The sequence below is a fragment of the Globicephala melas genome, chromosome 8 (assembly GCF_963455315.2).
Source record: "Globicephala melas chromosome 8, mGloMel1.2, whole genome shotgun sequence".
In the NCBI taxonomy this organism is placed as follows: domain Eukaryota; kingdom Metazoa; phylum Chordata; class Mammalia; order Artiodactyla; family Delphinidae; genus Globicephala; species Globicephala melas.
The window spans coordinates 45,113,993-45,128,222 of NC_083321.1; the positions used below are offsets into that span (position 1 = coordinate 45,113,993).

At 36.9% G+C, this 14,230-nt stretch overlaps 1 protein-coding gene across 5 annotated transcripts in view; it reads left to right on the forward strand.

The window, feature by feature from the left end:
- The window catches only part of SBF2 (SET binding factor 2), a 469,751-nt gene that overhangs the window by 85,424 nt on the left and 370,097 nt on the right, over positions 1 to 14,230 (forward strand). For all 5 annotated transcript variants that reach the window (XM_060303511.1, XM_030831355.2, XM_060303512.1 and 2 more), the window contains exon 2: positions 123 to 208. In XM_060303511.1, coding sequence (XP_060159494.1) covers positions 123 to 208 — 86 coding nt within the window. The remainder of the gene's footprint in view (positions 1 to 122; positions 209 to 14,230) is intronic.

A 14,230-nucleotide genomic window follows, 5' to 3' on the forward strand; every position in this document is an offset into this window, starting at 1 on the left:
TTGAAAATGTTTAATCAGTATATCAATTTATTCAACAAATATTCATTTAGAAATAAGTATTAATATGAGTATTCAGATTTTTAAGTACCCTATAACCAAATTCACTTTGATTTTATTAATAGGGTCAGGAGCAGGTCTGGGGAAAATAATCCAGAGGTTTCCACAGAAGGACTGGGATGATACACCTTTTCCACAGGGAGTTGAACTGGTAAGTTGGTATTGTTTTATTGTACTTTTATAATGATATTTTTCTTTTCATGTTTCATTTATGGTTATATTTATGTTGCAGTTACTTTTAAATAATTTGGTGATTTAACTGTAACACATTATTAGAAATAATCGCCCTAATACAGTAAACTTTGAATATACTGATTCTGGAATGTCTGTTTTGCTGTTCTTTTTCCTGTTTAATCTTCTCTTTAATATTAAAGATGAAATAGATGATTTTTATATACCTGGAAGCTGAAAAATTCCTCTGATTCTTTTAGTCACAATCTTAGTCTAGTAGCTTCAGTGATGGTGTGTCACTAATCAAATATTTATTATATCTTTTTCTGAAAATTTCTAGGTCGTTGTTTTAGTGACAACTAAACAAAAACACAGACAAACAAAACCAAAGGTTGGTTTAATAGTGACCAGTCATGGTTTGAGTTTGGCCTTGAAATCAGAATCTGAATTCTTTCTTTCCAGTTACAGAATCTGTATGTTGCTTTATAATAGTGCAGTTCAACTGCTTTATTTTTGTCAGCCGTTTTAAAGGAATTTAATGGTGGAGCATAATTTGTGATGACCAGGACATTCTGTCTGGTGGTGGATCTATGGTGGTAAAATGAGACTGAGAAGATGATCACTAAAGTATTTTTCAGTATGACTATAAAGTTTAGAGAATGCATATATGTGTGTATGTATGTATGTTTGTGTATTCACTTATATTGTGTGTATGTTTACATACACACACATACACATGAGCAGTGTTCATCAAAGCAGTTCTTGTTGAGCGATCATTTGGTATAATATGACAATGAAGAGGAGACTGCCTGGGTTGAAATCCCACCTGTACGGTATGACTTCTGACAAGTTACTTAACTTCTTGAACAGCCGTCTTCATCTATAAAATGAGGATAATGATAATACTAATCTCATAGGGTTACTGCAAAGGTAAAATGGGAAAAATATAAATAAAATGCTTAAAACAGTGTCTTCCATAAAGTAAGTGCTCAATAAATGAGGTAGCTTGTTAATGTTATTATTGTTACTGTCATTGTTGTTGTTTGTTTGTCATATTGCAGCACCTCCCCCAGAGGAAGAATTGTTCATTCTCTTGTTAGCCTGGATCAGAAATATTTATTAGGAATAAAACTGATGTTGAAAATTATGAATTTTCTTGTCCTAGCAAATGAGTGTCCATTTCTGCCTCGCTGAGGATAAAAGGTACATTTCTAAATGCTTAGTTTTGATTGTTAAACCCAGTTTTGTAAAGAAGGCTGTGGGTTCTGTAGACACACAGAGAGGGTAAATCTTGAGTTTAGGCATTAAAAATGGGGAAAGAACGTGAGGATCTTTGAGATAATAGAAAATACATAGTGGGCTCTGCCCCCAGTTCCTGGCACAGAGCTTCTGAAGTCCATCTAATTTCCTAAGTGTTATGAGTGTCTTTGATCCCGGTTCCTGACACAGGGTTCCTGAAACCTTTGTAAGTTCCTGGGTGATATGAATGTCTTTTGTTCTAATGAGGCGACTCTGGGTGGGCTCCTGGATGGCTCCTGGATGGGGGCTGGTCACTGGAAAGACCAAACCATGATTAGAAGCTTGGAATTTTCAGCCCCACCTGCTATTCTCTTGAAAAGGGAGAAGGGCTGAAAATGGAATTAATGATTGATCATGCCTACGTGACGATGTCACCATAAAAATCCCCAAAGTTGGGATTCGGAGAGCTTCCAGGTTGGTGAAACGTGCACCTACTGGGAGGGTGATGCACCCCAACTGTACAGAGAGAGAAATTCATATGCTTGGGACCCTCCCAGACCTCACTCTGTATCTCTTCATCTGGCTGTTCATCTGTATTCCTTATCATATTCTTTAATAAACTGGATAATGTAAGTAAAATGTTTTCCCGAGCTCTCTGAGCCACTTGAGTAAATTAATTGAATCCAAAGGGCTGGAGGGCACGGGAACCTCCGATTTATAGCCAAGTCGTACAGAAGTTGTACTACTGTACAACCTACATGCAATTGATATCTGAAGTGGGGGTCAGTCTTGTGGGACTGAGCCCTTAACCTTAATCAGTGAGTTAAATTGTAAAATTGTAGGACACCCAGCAGGTGTCTTGAATAATTGCTTGTTTGGGGGAAAAAAACCCCACACTGGGTGACTAGAAGTGTCAGAAGTCAAGTGTTCTGGGTAAGGTAAAAGTTACCACACAGATGGAGGAGAAAAGTAGGTTTTTAAGAGAGCCCTTGTATTCCTTTCTCTTCTCTTCCACATGCCTGCAAATAGTAATAATTGGTCTTATGGTGTGGATAACTGGTGTTTGTACTATTAAAGCTTTAAAACTCTGCTTCACTGTCCTTTTTAGTAATGATTGAAAGGGGAAAATTTTGGTACTGGAGACCTTTTAGAACTTTTTGTGAGTTCCTACCTCCCCTCACATCAATGTGTGGATGGATATAAACTACATCAGTTTGAAAATATGAACAGTGAACCACCTTCATAAATTTCAAGAACAGCAGACATTATTGGGTCAGAGAGAGATCATGATTTGACTCTAGCTATTTAGCTATGACTGAGAAGGAATAATTTTTGTGTTTTGAAAGCTAAGGCATAGATACTGTGATGCCTCTGATATTTCTCCAGTAGTGATGGAGAGACACATGTTGATTTTAATAGTTAGTAAATGGATATTTTTTCTTTGTGTGACAGACACTCCCATGTTCAAGTGCTGTCAGTGCCTCTCCAATAACAAGTAGAGCCGTGTGCTGCTGGATTGGTGAAACCGAGGTGTTAAGAGGTAGCATAACTTTTCCTCACCTAAGATTTTCCTAGATGACATCTTGGCTGATTCTTCATGAAGCATTTCAAGATTTTGGGAGCCAGATTAATATTTAAAGAATATTTGAAGTGCTGGATTACATTGGGAATTTTTTCTTTTAATTTTTTCGTAACTGATAGCAATTCTCATCCTCTAATGTCTATTGTGCTTTGTCAGGTACAGAATAAATTTGTTTATCTAACAAAGCCCATTTTTAATTTTTATTTAAAAATTTTTTAAATTTTATTTTTTTTTTTATCTTTTGGCTGCACTGTGTGACACGTGGGATCTTAGCTCCCCGCCCAGGGATGGAACCCGTGCCCCAGCAGTGGAAGCACAGAGTCTTATCCACTGGACCACCAGGGAGGTCCCCAAAGCCCATTTTTAAAACATAATAGAACATTAGCTGTTAAATTTTTGTTGTCTTATTATTTATGGCTTTGTGCTTTACTTTATATGTTAGGGAGGTGCAACTATTCTGCATGTTAACAGCAATAATTGAGTAACTGTGACATACTGTGTAATCTAGAGCAACTCCTGCAACTTCAAGACCAGAGATAGGCCTAATAAAATTTTAGTCTAATTGAAGGTGATTTGGCTCAGAGCCTAGGTGGTTTTTTGATTCCAGGGTGGTAGTGACCCTTTTGTGATGATTTACATGGAAAAAAATCTTACCCTACCAAGGTGGTAGTAGCGGAACAAGTTTTTAGCATGTAACATTAATGTTAATATCTAACAGTTACATACAATTCACAGACTGTGATGAACTCACACATTAGATGATTAGAGGTAGTATATCTAATTTAAAGGTAGGTAAATTGAGGATTAGGAAGTTTTAAATGGTTTCACTAAGGTCTAGCAGCTCAGATGCAGCGGAGCTAGCATTCAAACCCAGGTTTTTTGACTCTTGGTCTCAGCCAAGATCTGAGAGTATTCTGAGAGTATTCTCAGAGTGACACTTTAAGCTTTGGTTAGCATTTGGACTTTAATGTAAATGCAAGATCTGAAAACAGGATTCTATAATTTGGAAGAACTGAGGTTCAGAAATGTTTAAAAGCATGCTGTGTTAAAAGAATGCTGTGTTGCCTCTTCAATAAGTGCTGCTGGGAAAACCGGACAGCTACATGGAAAAAATGAAGTAAGAACACTCCCTAACACCATACACAAAAATAAACTCAAAATGGATCAAAGACCTAAATGTAAGACCAGACACTATAAAACTCTTAGAGGAAAACATAGGCAGAACACTCTATGACATAAATCACAGCAAGATCCTTTTTGACCCACCTCCTAGAGAAATGGAAATAAAAACATAAATAAACAAATGGGACCTAATGAAACTTAAAAGCTTTTGCACAGCAAAGGAAACCATAAACAAGACCAAAAGACATCCTCAGAATGGGAGAAAATATTTGCAAATGAAGCAACTGACAAAGGATTAATCTCCAAAATTTACAAGCAGCTCATGCAGCTCAATATCAAAAAACAAACAACCCAGTCCAAAGATGAGCAGCACACCTAAATAGACATTTCTCCAAAGAAGATATACAGATTGCCAACAAACACATGAAAGGATGCTCAACATCACTAATCGTTAGAGAAATGCAAATCAAAACTACAATGAGGTATCACCTCATACCAGTCAGAATGGCCATCATCAAAAAATCTACAAACAATAGATGCTGGAGAGGGTGTGGAGAAAAGAGAACCCTCTTGCACTGTTGGTGGGAATGTAAATTGATATAGCCACTATGGAGAACAGTATGGAGGTTCCTTAAAAAACTACAAATAGAACTACCATATGACCCAGCAATCCCACTACTGGGCATATACCCTGAGAAAACCATAATTCAAAAGAGTCTTGTATCACAATGTTCACTGCAGCTCTATTTACAATAGCCAGGACATGGAAGCAACCTAAGTGTCCATCGACAGATGAATGGATAAAGAAGATGTGGCACATATATACAATGGAATATTACTCAGCCATAAAAAGAAATGAAATTGGGTTATTTGTAGTGAGGTGGATGGACCTAGAGTCTGTCCTACAGAGTGAAGTAAGTCAGAAAGAGAAAAGCAAATACCGTATGCTAACACATATATATGGAATCTAAAAAAAAAAAAATTGGTTCTGAGGAACTTAGGGGCAGGACAGGATTCAAGACGCAGACGTAGAGAATGGACTTGAGGACACAGGGAGGAGGAAGGGTAAGCTGGGACAAAGTGAGAGTGTGGCATGGACATATCATACACTACCAAATGTAAAATAGCTAGTGGGAAGCAGCCACATAGCACAGGGAGATGAGCTCGGTGCTTTGTGACCACCTAGAGGGGTGGGATAGGGAGGGTGGGAGGGAGATGCAAGAGGCACTGGATTTGGGGATATATGTATATGTATAGCTGATTCACTTTGTTATAAAGCAGAAACTAACACACCATTGTAAAGCAATTATACTCCAATAAAGATGTTAAAAAAAAAAAGAATGCTGTGTTATTAGAAACCAACTTCACTTATTTTTTTCGGAGGATAAACCTGGGTTCAGAGCATAGTATTAGACTTGAAATTATTTTCTGTTGCCATCTTTCCTGCCCACACAACAAGTATTTCATGTATTTAAATTCTAAATGAAAGGTATTGTAAACAGTGCTGCAATGAACATTGGGGTGCACGTATCCTTTCGAACCATGTTTTTCTCTGGATATATGCCCAAAAGCCAAGACATAGAAGCAACAGATGAATGGATAAAGAGAATGTGTACATATATACCATGGAATATTACTCAGCCATTAAAAAGAATGAAATAATGCCATTTGCAGCAACATGGATGGACCTGGAGATTATCATACTAAGTGAAGTATTGGTAAGTCAGACAAAGACAAATATCATATGATATCACTTATATGGGGAACCTAAAAAATAATTAAAAAAAAATGATACAAATGAACTTATATGAGCAAAACAGAAACAGACTGACAGATTTAGAGAATGCACTTACGGTTACCTGAGGGGAGGGATAGATAGGGAGTTTGGGATTGAGATGTACACGCTGCTATATTTAAAGTAAAATTCCTTTCCATGAAAAAAAAATAAATGAAAGGTAATTCTGTTCAGAATGAAGACTAAACTTTATGACTTGTGGGAAAGGATTTAAGGCATTCATTTGCTAATAAGTCAAATCCCAAATTTAATTTAGAGGATGCTGAATTTAGTCTTGCTGCTTTTGTGTAAAGAAATCGCCTTCTCTTTCTTTTCTTCTATTGAGAAATGCTGAACTTTAATTTGGATGGTTTTTAAAAATAAAAATATGAAAATAAGCTAAACCAAACATAATGACTGCTTTTCCAATTCTGGGATATTTTTATCTTTTTCTTGTGCCTTTTAGGCATACGTGGAAACCACAGACAGTCATATAAATAAAGTTTCAGTTAATTTTAGAGACAATATTTCAAAGAAAATGTAAGAATTGTTTTGCAGAGGCATTCTATGGCTAACAATCTATTTCTGATTATGGGAGGAAATATTTTTATTGGCTTGGTTTTGGGCATCAACAAAATAGTATTGTTTAGGCACTAGCTCTTTTTAAAGATGCCCTGTCTCAGAAGTGAATTTTTTTATATCATAATTCAGAAAACATGCCACCATCTTCACTAGGGAATGCCTGCACTGACGCATTTGTAAATCTTTCTGATTTTTTTAGAAGTCTAAAGTACTGTGATAAAAAATGTTGTGGCTTGAGTAAAAGAGGATTAACCGTGTCATTAGAATTTATAAATTTGAGGTTCTTAAGATATTAGCTCATTTATTTAAGTTATAGACTAATGATTTGACTACCTTCAGTATGAATCCAGTTTTCTGTAATTATAAGTATAGATTGGGGAGAAGAGGTAAAAAAATCTTGTATTCAGCATTCTGCAGTTGTAACATAGGAGAAGTAGCCTTAGTATGGGATGCTATTTGAGGGCAGAGAAGTAAGTATAAGTATCATGTAATATTTTAATTCTTTTAGTTGTTTAGAATGCATTGAATACCGCAGATGGGCTAGCAGTGGTCCATCTGACCTAGATATAAATACTGTTTGGTCAGGAAACCGAGTGTAGAAAGGACGGAAGAGAATTTTCTCCCCTCTTTGTAGAGGAATATGCGTGAAAGGAGAATGAGAAAGGTAGTGAACATACTGGATGACAGAATCAGGGTTCACAAAGATTTTAAAAGGCTGGAGTTACGGGCCCTTTATATAAGAGGATTAAATATAATAGGTGAAAATGTAGGTCCTGCATGTGAGTATAAAAAACTAGCTGTATAAGTAATATTTAAAATAAAGATAGGCCGGATACTTTCCCAGCCAGAGAGATTTGAGATAAGAAGACAGCTAAAAATAAAAAATATATAATTATAAACGAGACCTATGAAAGATACTGTAGGTAGCATCTAAAGCCTCTGTGCTGAGGTAGGGTGCTTGGTGATGAATTTAGTTTTAAAGCTGGTGTAAAAGATGTGTGGAAGAACTCTTGATTTTGCATAGAGTTGAGGCTGAAAACAAGAACATTGCTATGAAGTATGAAGACATGGCTTTTTTTAATTTATTTTTTTATTGAAGTATAGTTGATGTACAGTGTTGTGTTAATTTCTGCTATACAGCAAAGTGACTCAGTATTCTATGAGTAGTCTATGAGAATACTCAATGTATTCTATTCCATTACGGTTTATCCCAGGATATTGAATATAGTTCCCTGTGCTATACAGTAGGACCTTGTTGTTTATCCATTCTATATGTAATAGTTTGCATCTACTAACTCCATACTCCCAGTCCATCACTCCCATACCACCCCCCACATGGCAACCACAGTCTGTTCTCTGTGTCTGTTTCTGTTTCATAGGTTCATTTATGCCATATTTTAGATTACACATGTAAGTGATATCATATGGTATTTCTCTTTCTCTTTTTGACTTCACTTAGTATGACAATCTCCAGTTGCATCCATGTTGCTGCAAATCGTATTATTTTGTTCTTTTTTATGACTGAGTAGTATTCCATTGTATATATGTACCACATCTTCTTTATCTGTTCCTCTGTCAATGGATATTTAGATTGTTTCATGAAGACATGGCTTTTGAAACATACTAAGGACTACAAAAAGGACGTTTAAAGTTATGTTCACAACAAAGCAAGTGGATACAAATGGGGTTTAAGCTGGAAAGTGGTGGTTTGAGCTCACATTTTTGTTTCCTACTCCCAAAGACACAGTTGTCTCTTTGAAGTAATAAAACTGCATAGCAGGTAGGAACTCCATCCTGTAGATGGAGTCTAGAGGATGCATCTGAGATAGTGGATTCTCTCAACATCTCTGAGGTAGAAGCTAGTCAGTCTTGGTGTTACTCTTCTCACATTCCTTGATGCTTACTAAGGTGGTTTGTTATACTGTACTAGACTTTCAGTAGCTTACAATTCTGCTTATTTTACTAATGTATTGATAGCCTCAGTTATGCTAGAGAATCACCTACCCAGTCTCCATGGTCTGCTCTCAGAACCACCTCAGGAGAGGTTTTCTTGCCATGTTGGGGTCCTGCTATCCCTAATGCTTTGACGCCATAGTGAACTTCCTGAAGAAGACGTAGAACTACAGTACACAAGCCTGACCTATTACAAATTCATGTTGTTTGCAAACAGCCTGGCCCCGTTACCACACAGAATACTGCTACTGATCTCTCATGTAATTGTCTGTCATATCACCACTATGGTTGTTCTATACTTTTTAATGTCCAGTTCCTTGTTCTATTCTTCATTTTCCATTGATCCCAAGTATTAACTTTAAAAAGTCTTTTCTTGAGTTTATTTATTAGCTATTATCCTATTTCTTCTTCATTATAAAATGTTTCAAATGATTATTCTTCATTTGCTGTCTCTATTTCTATAAGAGACTGGTGTGGTACTCTGGAAGCAATATGGGATCTGAAACTGTAAAATCTTAAGCAAAGTTAATTTATCTTTCTGATAATACTGCTTTTCCTACAGGACTGTTATCAGGTGATTGTCTATTAGTATTTTAATAAACTATAATGTTATGATTTCTTGCTGTCCACTCGCATCTCTTACATCCATCTCACCCACATTTCAGAGGTTTATTCTGAAGTACACTTTATGTCCTCTCCATTCTGAAATCACAAAGTTGAAGTTTAGTAATATTTTCTGAATTCATTAAGTTAATAAATACTAGATGTTATAATAGGTGAACCTTGAAGCCTTAGTGGCTAGAATGAAACAAGCTTTTTTCTTCTTACTTGCATAATCACTTACTTGATTAGTGACAGTGTTGTAGACAGGAGTGTGGTTTGCTGTCTTCAAAGTGTGGTTCTCAGGGTCATCTTGGGCATCAGCATTCAGTTGGCAGAGTAGTAAAAGAAAGCATGGAGGTGGGTTTTATGGGGTAGGCCTGGGAGGCTGTATACATCACTTCTATCCTGTTCCATTCATCAGAAATCAGTCATTTAACCACAGTTAACTGTAATGGGAGTTTGGCAAATAAAGCCTAGATGGGTGCCTAGGAGAAAAGTGAAACAGATTTAGTGAACAACTACCTTTCTTCTGCCACAGTGTTCTTGCTGAAATTCAGAGGCCTTTTCCCTTATCTTAATTCTCCTTGACCACTTTATTTTTTGACATCATTAATTCAGTCTTTGTGGTAAAATAAAAAATGAACACTGTATTTAGTTTTTGTCTCAGTTCCTGGCACAAAGTTCCTGAAATCTTTGGAGTTTACTGTCTTTTGTATGCTAATGAGATGGCTTATGAATTTAGGGAACGCTAGGTAGCTTCAGGAAGGGGGCTGATGTGCCACAGGAACCAACCATGCGGTTAGAGGTTTGGAAATTTCAGCCCTACTTGGGAGGGGAGAGGGGCTGGAGATTGAGTTCAATCACCAATGGCCAACGAGCTAATCAATCATGCTTACCTAATGAAGCTTCCATAAAAACCCCTAGATGAAGGGATATAGAGATCTTCCAAGTTGGTGAACACATCTATGTGCTGGGAAGGTAGTGTGATTGGAGAAGGTGTGGAGGCTCTGTGTCACCCCCTCCCTCCATACCTTGACTTATCTATCTCTTCTATTTGGCTCTTTTTGAGTTATATACTTTACAGTAAACTGGTAAGTGTAGGTAAAGTGTTTTCCTGAGTTCAGTGAGCTGTCCTAGTGAATTATTGAACCTGAGGGGGACAGTCATGTGAGCCCCTGAATTTGTAGTCTGCAGGCAGAAGTGTGGATAACTTGGTCATCCCTTTTGCAGCTGGCATCTGGAGTGAGGGCAGTCTTGTGGGGCAGAGCCCTGACCCCTTGATTGTGGGGTCTGCACTGACTCTGGGAAGTTAGTGTCATAAATGAATTGAATTGTTGGACACCCAGTTGGTATTGGGAAAAAACACATACTTGGTGTCAGAGAAAATACAACAGTCTTCATCATGCTAATTTTCTCTTAATGTCAGTTAATTCTCTTCCATTTTTCCCTGTTTTTGTTTTATTTTGTTTTTGTGGCCCCCTTACTACAGACTTTCTGTAAGATTCAGTTTTCATTTTTTGGGTATTTTGTTTTCTCTGGGAAGTGATGGTATCACTATTCTGTCAGTCTTTTGTACTTGAATCCTAGTCATGCCTGTGTGTCTTCTACAATTCCTGTAATCTAAGTGTATAGCCTACATGTCTCAGACAGAGCTAAGCCATATTTTGGTATCTCTTTCTAATACCGGACTTCTAATATGGGGTGAGCTCTGGTAACAAATAGCCTTGGAAGGTTAATCAAAGTTAGTTCTTGCCTAATTTCACTTGTAGCAATTTGTCCTATAGCAGAACTGACACTTGGATAAATAATATATATTATTCAAACCAGAATGCTTTTGAGAGTGAAAGGTAGTGAATCGGAAAACATGCGTCCTGAACAAATTGATTTTTATGGTTACTTATACATATGCATGTGTAAAGTTATTCAAGGCAAAAAATTGGAAACTACCTAAATGTCTATCAGTAGGTGACTGATTGAATTAGTAGTGCCACAGTCATTCATCAGAATATAATGCAACTGTTAAAAAGTATGAGATAGAAGATGGCCAACAAGCAGATGAAAAGATGCTAATGTCACTAACCATTAGGGAAACGCAAATCAAAACAGCAGTGAGATACCACTTCACACCTATTACGATGACTAATATAAAAAAACACAAAGTGCTGGCAAAGATGTGGAGAAATTACAGTCCTTGTGTACTGTTGGTGGGAATGTAAAATGGTACAGCTACCATGGAAAATGATAGGGCGGTTCCTCAAAAAATTGAGAATGGAATTACTGTATGGTCCAGCAATTTCACTTCTGGGTATATACCCCAAAGAACTGAAAGCAGGGACTCAAATAGATTTTTTGTTCACACGTTCATAGTGGCATTATTCACCACAGCCAAAAGCAATCCAGGTATCCACTGACAGATAAATGGATAAACAAAATGTGGTATATACATACAATGAAATATTATTCAGCCTTAAAAATGAAGGAGATTCTGACATGTGCTACAACATGGATGAACCTTGAGGACATTATGCTAAGTCTATGGGTATAGATTTTCAGTTTTGCAAGATGAAAAGTGTTCTGGAGAGTGATTGCAGGACAATATGAATGTACTTGACACTACTGAACTGCACATTTAAAAATGGTTAAGATGATAAATTTTATGTTATGTATATTTTACTACTATTAAAAACTTTTTAGAAAAATATGACCTAGAGCTTTGTTCAGTGACGTGAATCAGTCTCTAAGACACATTGTATAGCAAGTAGCCAAAGAATTTGGAGAAGAACAAAGTTGGAGGACTTGTACTACCTGGTTTCAAGGCATACTGTAGAGCTCAGTATTCAAATGTGGTATTGGCTTAAGGATTGTCTTTTGTAGATCCTTGCTACAGTCTAGAAGCAAACACACACATTATGGTAAATATATATTCAATAAAGTTGCCAAGGTGATTCAGTTGTGAAAAAGATAGGGTTTTCAACAAATGGTGCTGAAACAACTGAATGTCCATTTGGAAAAAAAAAAAGCCTTGACCCTGCCTCACAACCTACAGAAAAATTAATTTGAAGTAGATCATAGACTAAATGTAAAAGCTAAAAGTATAAAGGTTTTTAAAGGAAAACTTAGGAGAACATCTTTGCAACCTTTAGTTAAGCAGAGACTTTAAATAGAACACCAAAAGCATGAACGAATAAAGTTTACCTGGAATGCTTGAAAACTCTTGAAAAATAGTGTATCATCATGCAGAAAAGGTGGACAGTCGGATAATAAGAAGTCCCATTTTGTTTCATAGATTTCACTTGGATCTACAGAATCTCTGAATCCTACTTGGACCTTCTGTTTCTTGCTATTTACCTTTAGTGAGGAGGAGGAGACTGGAAGAAATGAGGGGACATAGGGTATTCTAGCAGCAATTCACCTAGGGTGTCAGAGCAAAGTTTTCTCAGGTGTTATCTATTCTGCCGAGCCAGATTTTCTTTGTCAAGCCAGAAATTTGGATATATTCAAATTTGTGGGGCGACTTTTATAAATAGAACTTCTTTATCAAAATTTTAATTGCTATAGATGGTAGCCAACTTTAGATGTAAAAACATTACTATATGTGAAAGACTTTGTGATATGGAGGAAAGAATATTGAACTCTGGGATTTTATTTATCTGTCTGTATCAGTATATATACCTATATATAGATATATAATTTGATTAAGAAAGGCAACAGCTATTTAGAGAACATCAACTCTCTAGGTCATATAATCTATTTTCAATGGTATATAAGGAATGATATTTTGATACTATCCATCCCCCCACACCCCAGTTCTTGTTCTAATCAAGTTCTTTGGTGATCCAGACATACTATTTACTGCATGAAATATGTTCAGATCTTTTTTCTTGAGTTTGTATTGTGCTTTGAGTATTCATGTGGAACTTTCCCTGCTATGGATATGGTCATTTTTCTTATAACTTAACAAATGTGTCAGTTTTAAAAAATGAAGTATTTGGTGGCCTCTAGTGGTACTTATGTGTCTATAAAAAGTCACTAATATCACCAATGTACAAAATTTTAGGTGGAGAGTTACTAAGTTGACAAAACTTACTGAAGAAAAGTTTTTTAATCTTTGAGAACTAAAAGTTTATTAATCAGTTATAAATCTATCAGTGATGTGGCTGTATCTGTTATAGTAAATTTTATCTTTCCTTACTTTGAAGACATGCCTTGAAATTTTATATATATATATATATGTGTGTGTGTTTGTATATATGTGTGTGTGTGTAATATATATGCCATTTTTAAAAATAAATTTATTTATATATTTTTTATTTTTGGCTGCCTTGGGTCTTCGTTGCTGTGCACGAGCTTTCTCTAGTTGCGGTGAGCAGGGACTCCTCTTCATTGCGGTATGTGGGCTTCTCATTGCGGTGGCTTCTCTTGTTGCGGAGCATGAGCTCTAGGCACGCGGGCTTCAGTAGTTGTGGCATGTGGGCTCAGTAGTTGTGGCTTGCAGGTTCTAGAGCACAGGCTCAGTAGTTGTGGCGCACAGGCTTAGTTGCTCTGCGGCATGTGGGATCTTCCCGGACCAGGGCTGGAACCCATGTCCCCTGCATTGGCAGGCGGATTCGTTTTGTACTTATGTCAGCAGTAGTTTACTATTGCATTTTACTGAAATGTGTCTATAAAGGGGATGGTAGAATGATTTCTGACATCTCCGTAAATATAATAAAAGCTAAAAATAGGGCCAGTATTTCATAAGTTAATCATAAAGATAATCAATCCTTAGTAAAGTTTCTTTCTTTCTTTTTTTTTTTTTTGTGGTACGCGGGCCTCTCACTGCTGTGGCCTCTCCCGTTGCAGAGCACAGGCTCTGGACGCGCAGGCTCAGCGGCCATGGCTCACGGGTCCAGCCGCTCCGCGGCATGTGGGATTTTCCCGGACCGGGGCACGAACCCGTGTTCCCTGCATCGGCAGGCGGACTCTCAACCACTGCGCCACCAGGGAAGCCCTAAAGTTTATTTCTTTAAACAGCTAATTTAGCTAGCTTAAAGATACTTTAAGTTAGGCTAAGAATTATCCAGAATCTGAAATATATGTGGAAATTTAGATCATTTCTTAAGTTGGGAAAATTTGTATAAATTCAAGCTTTGGAAAGCTAAAGAGAA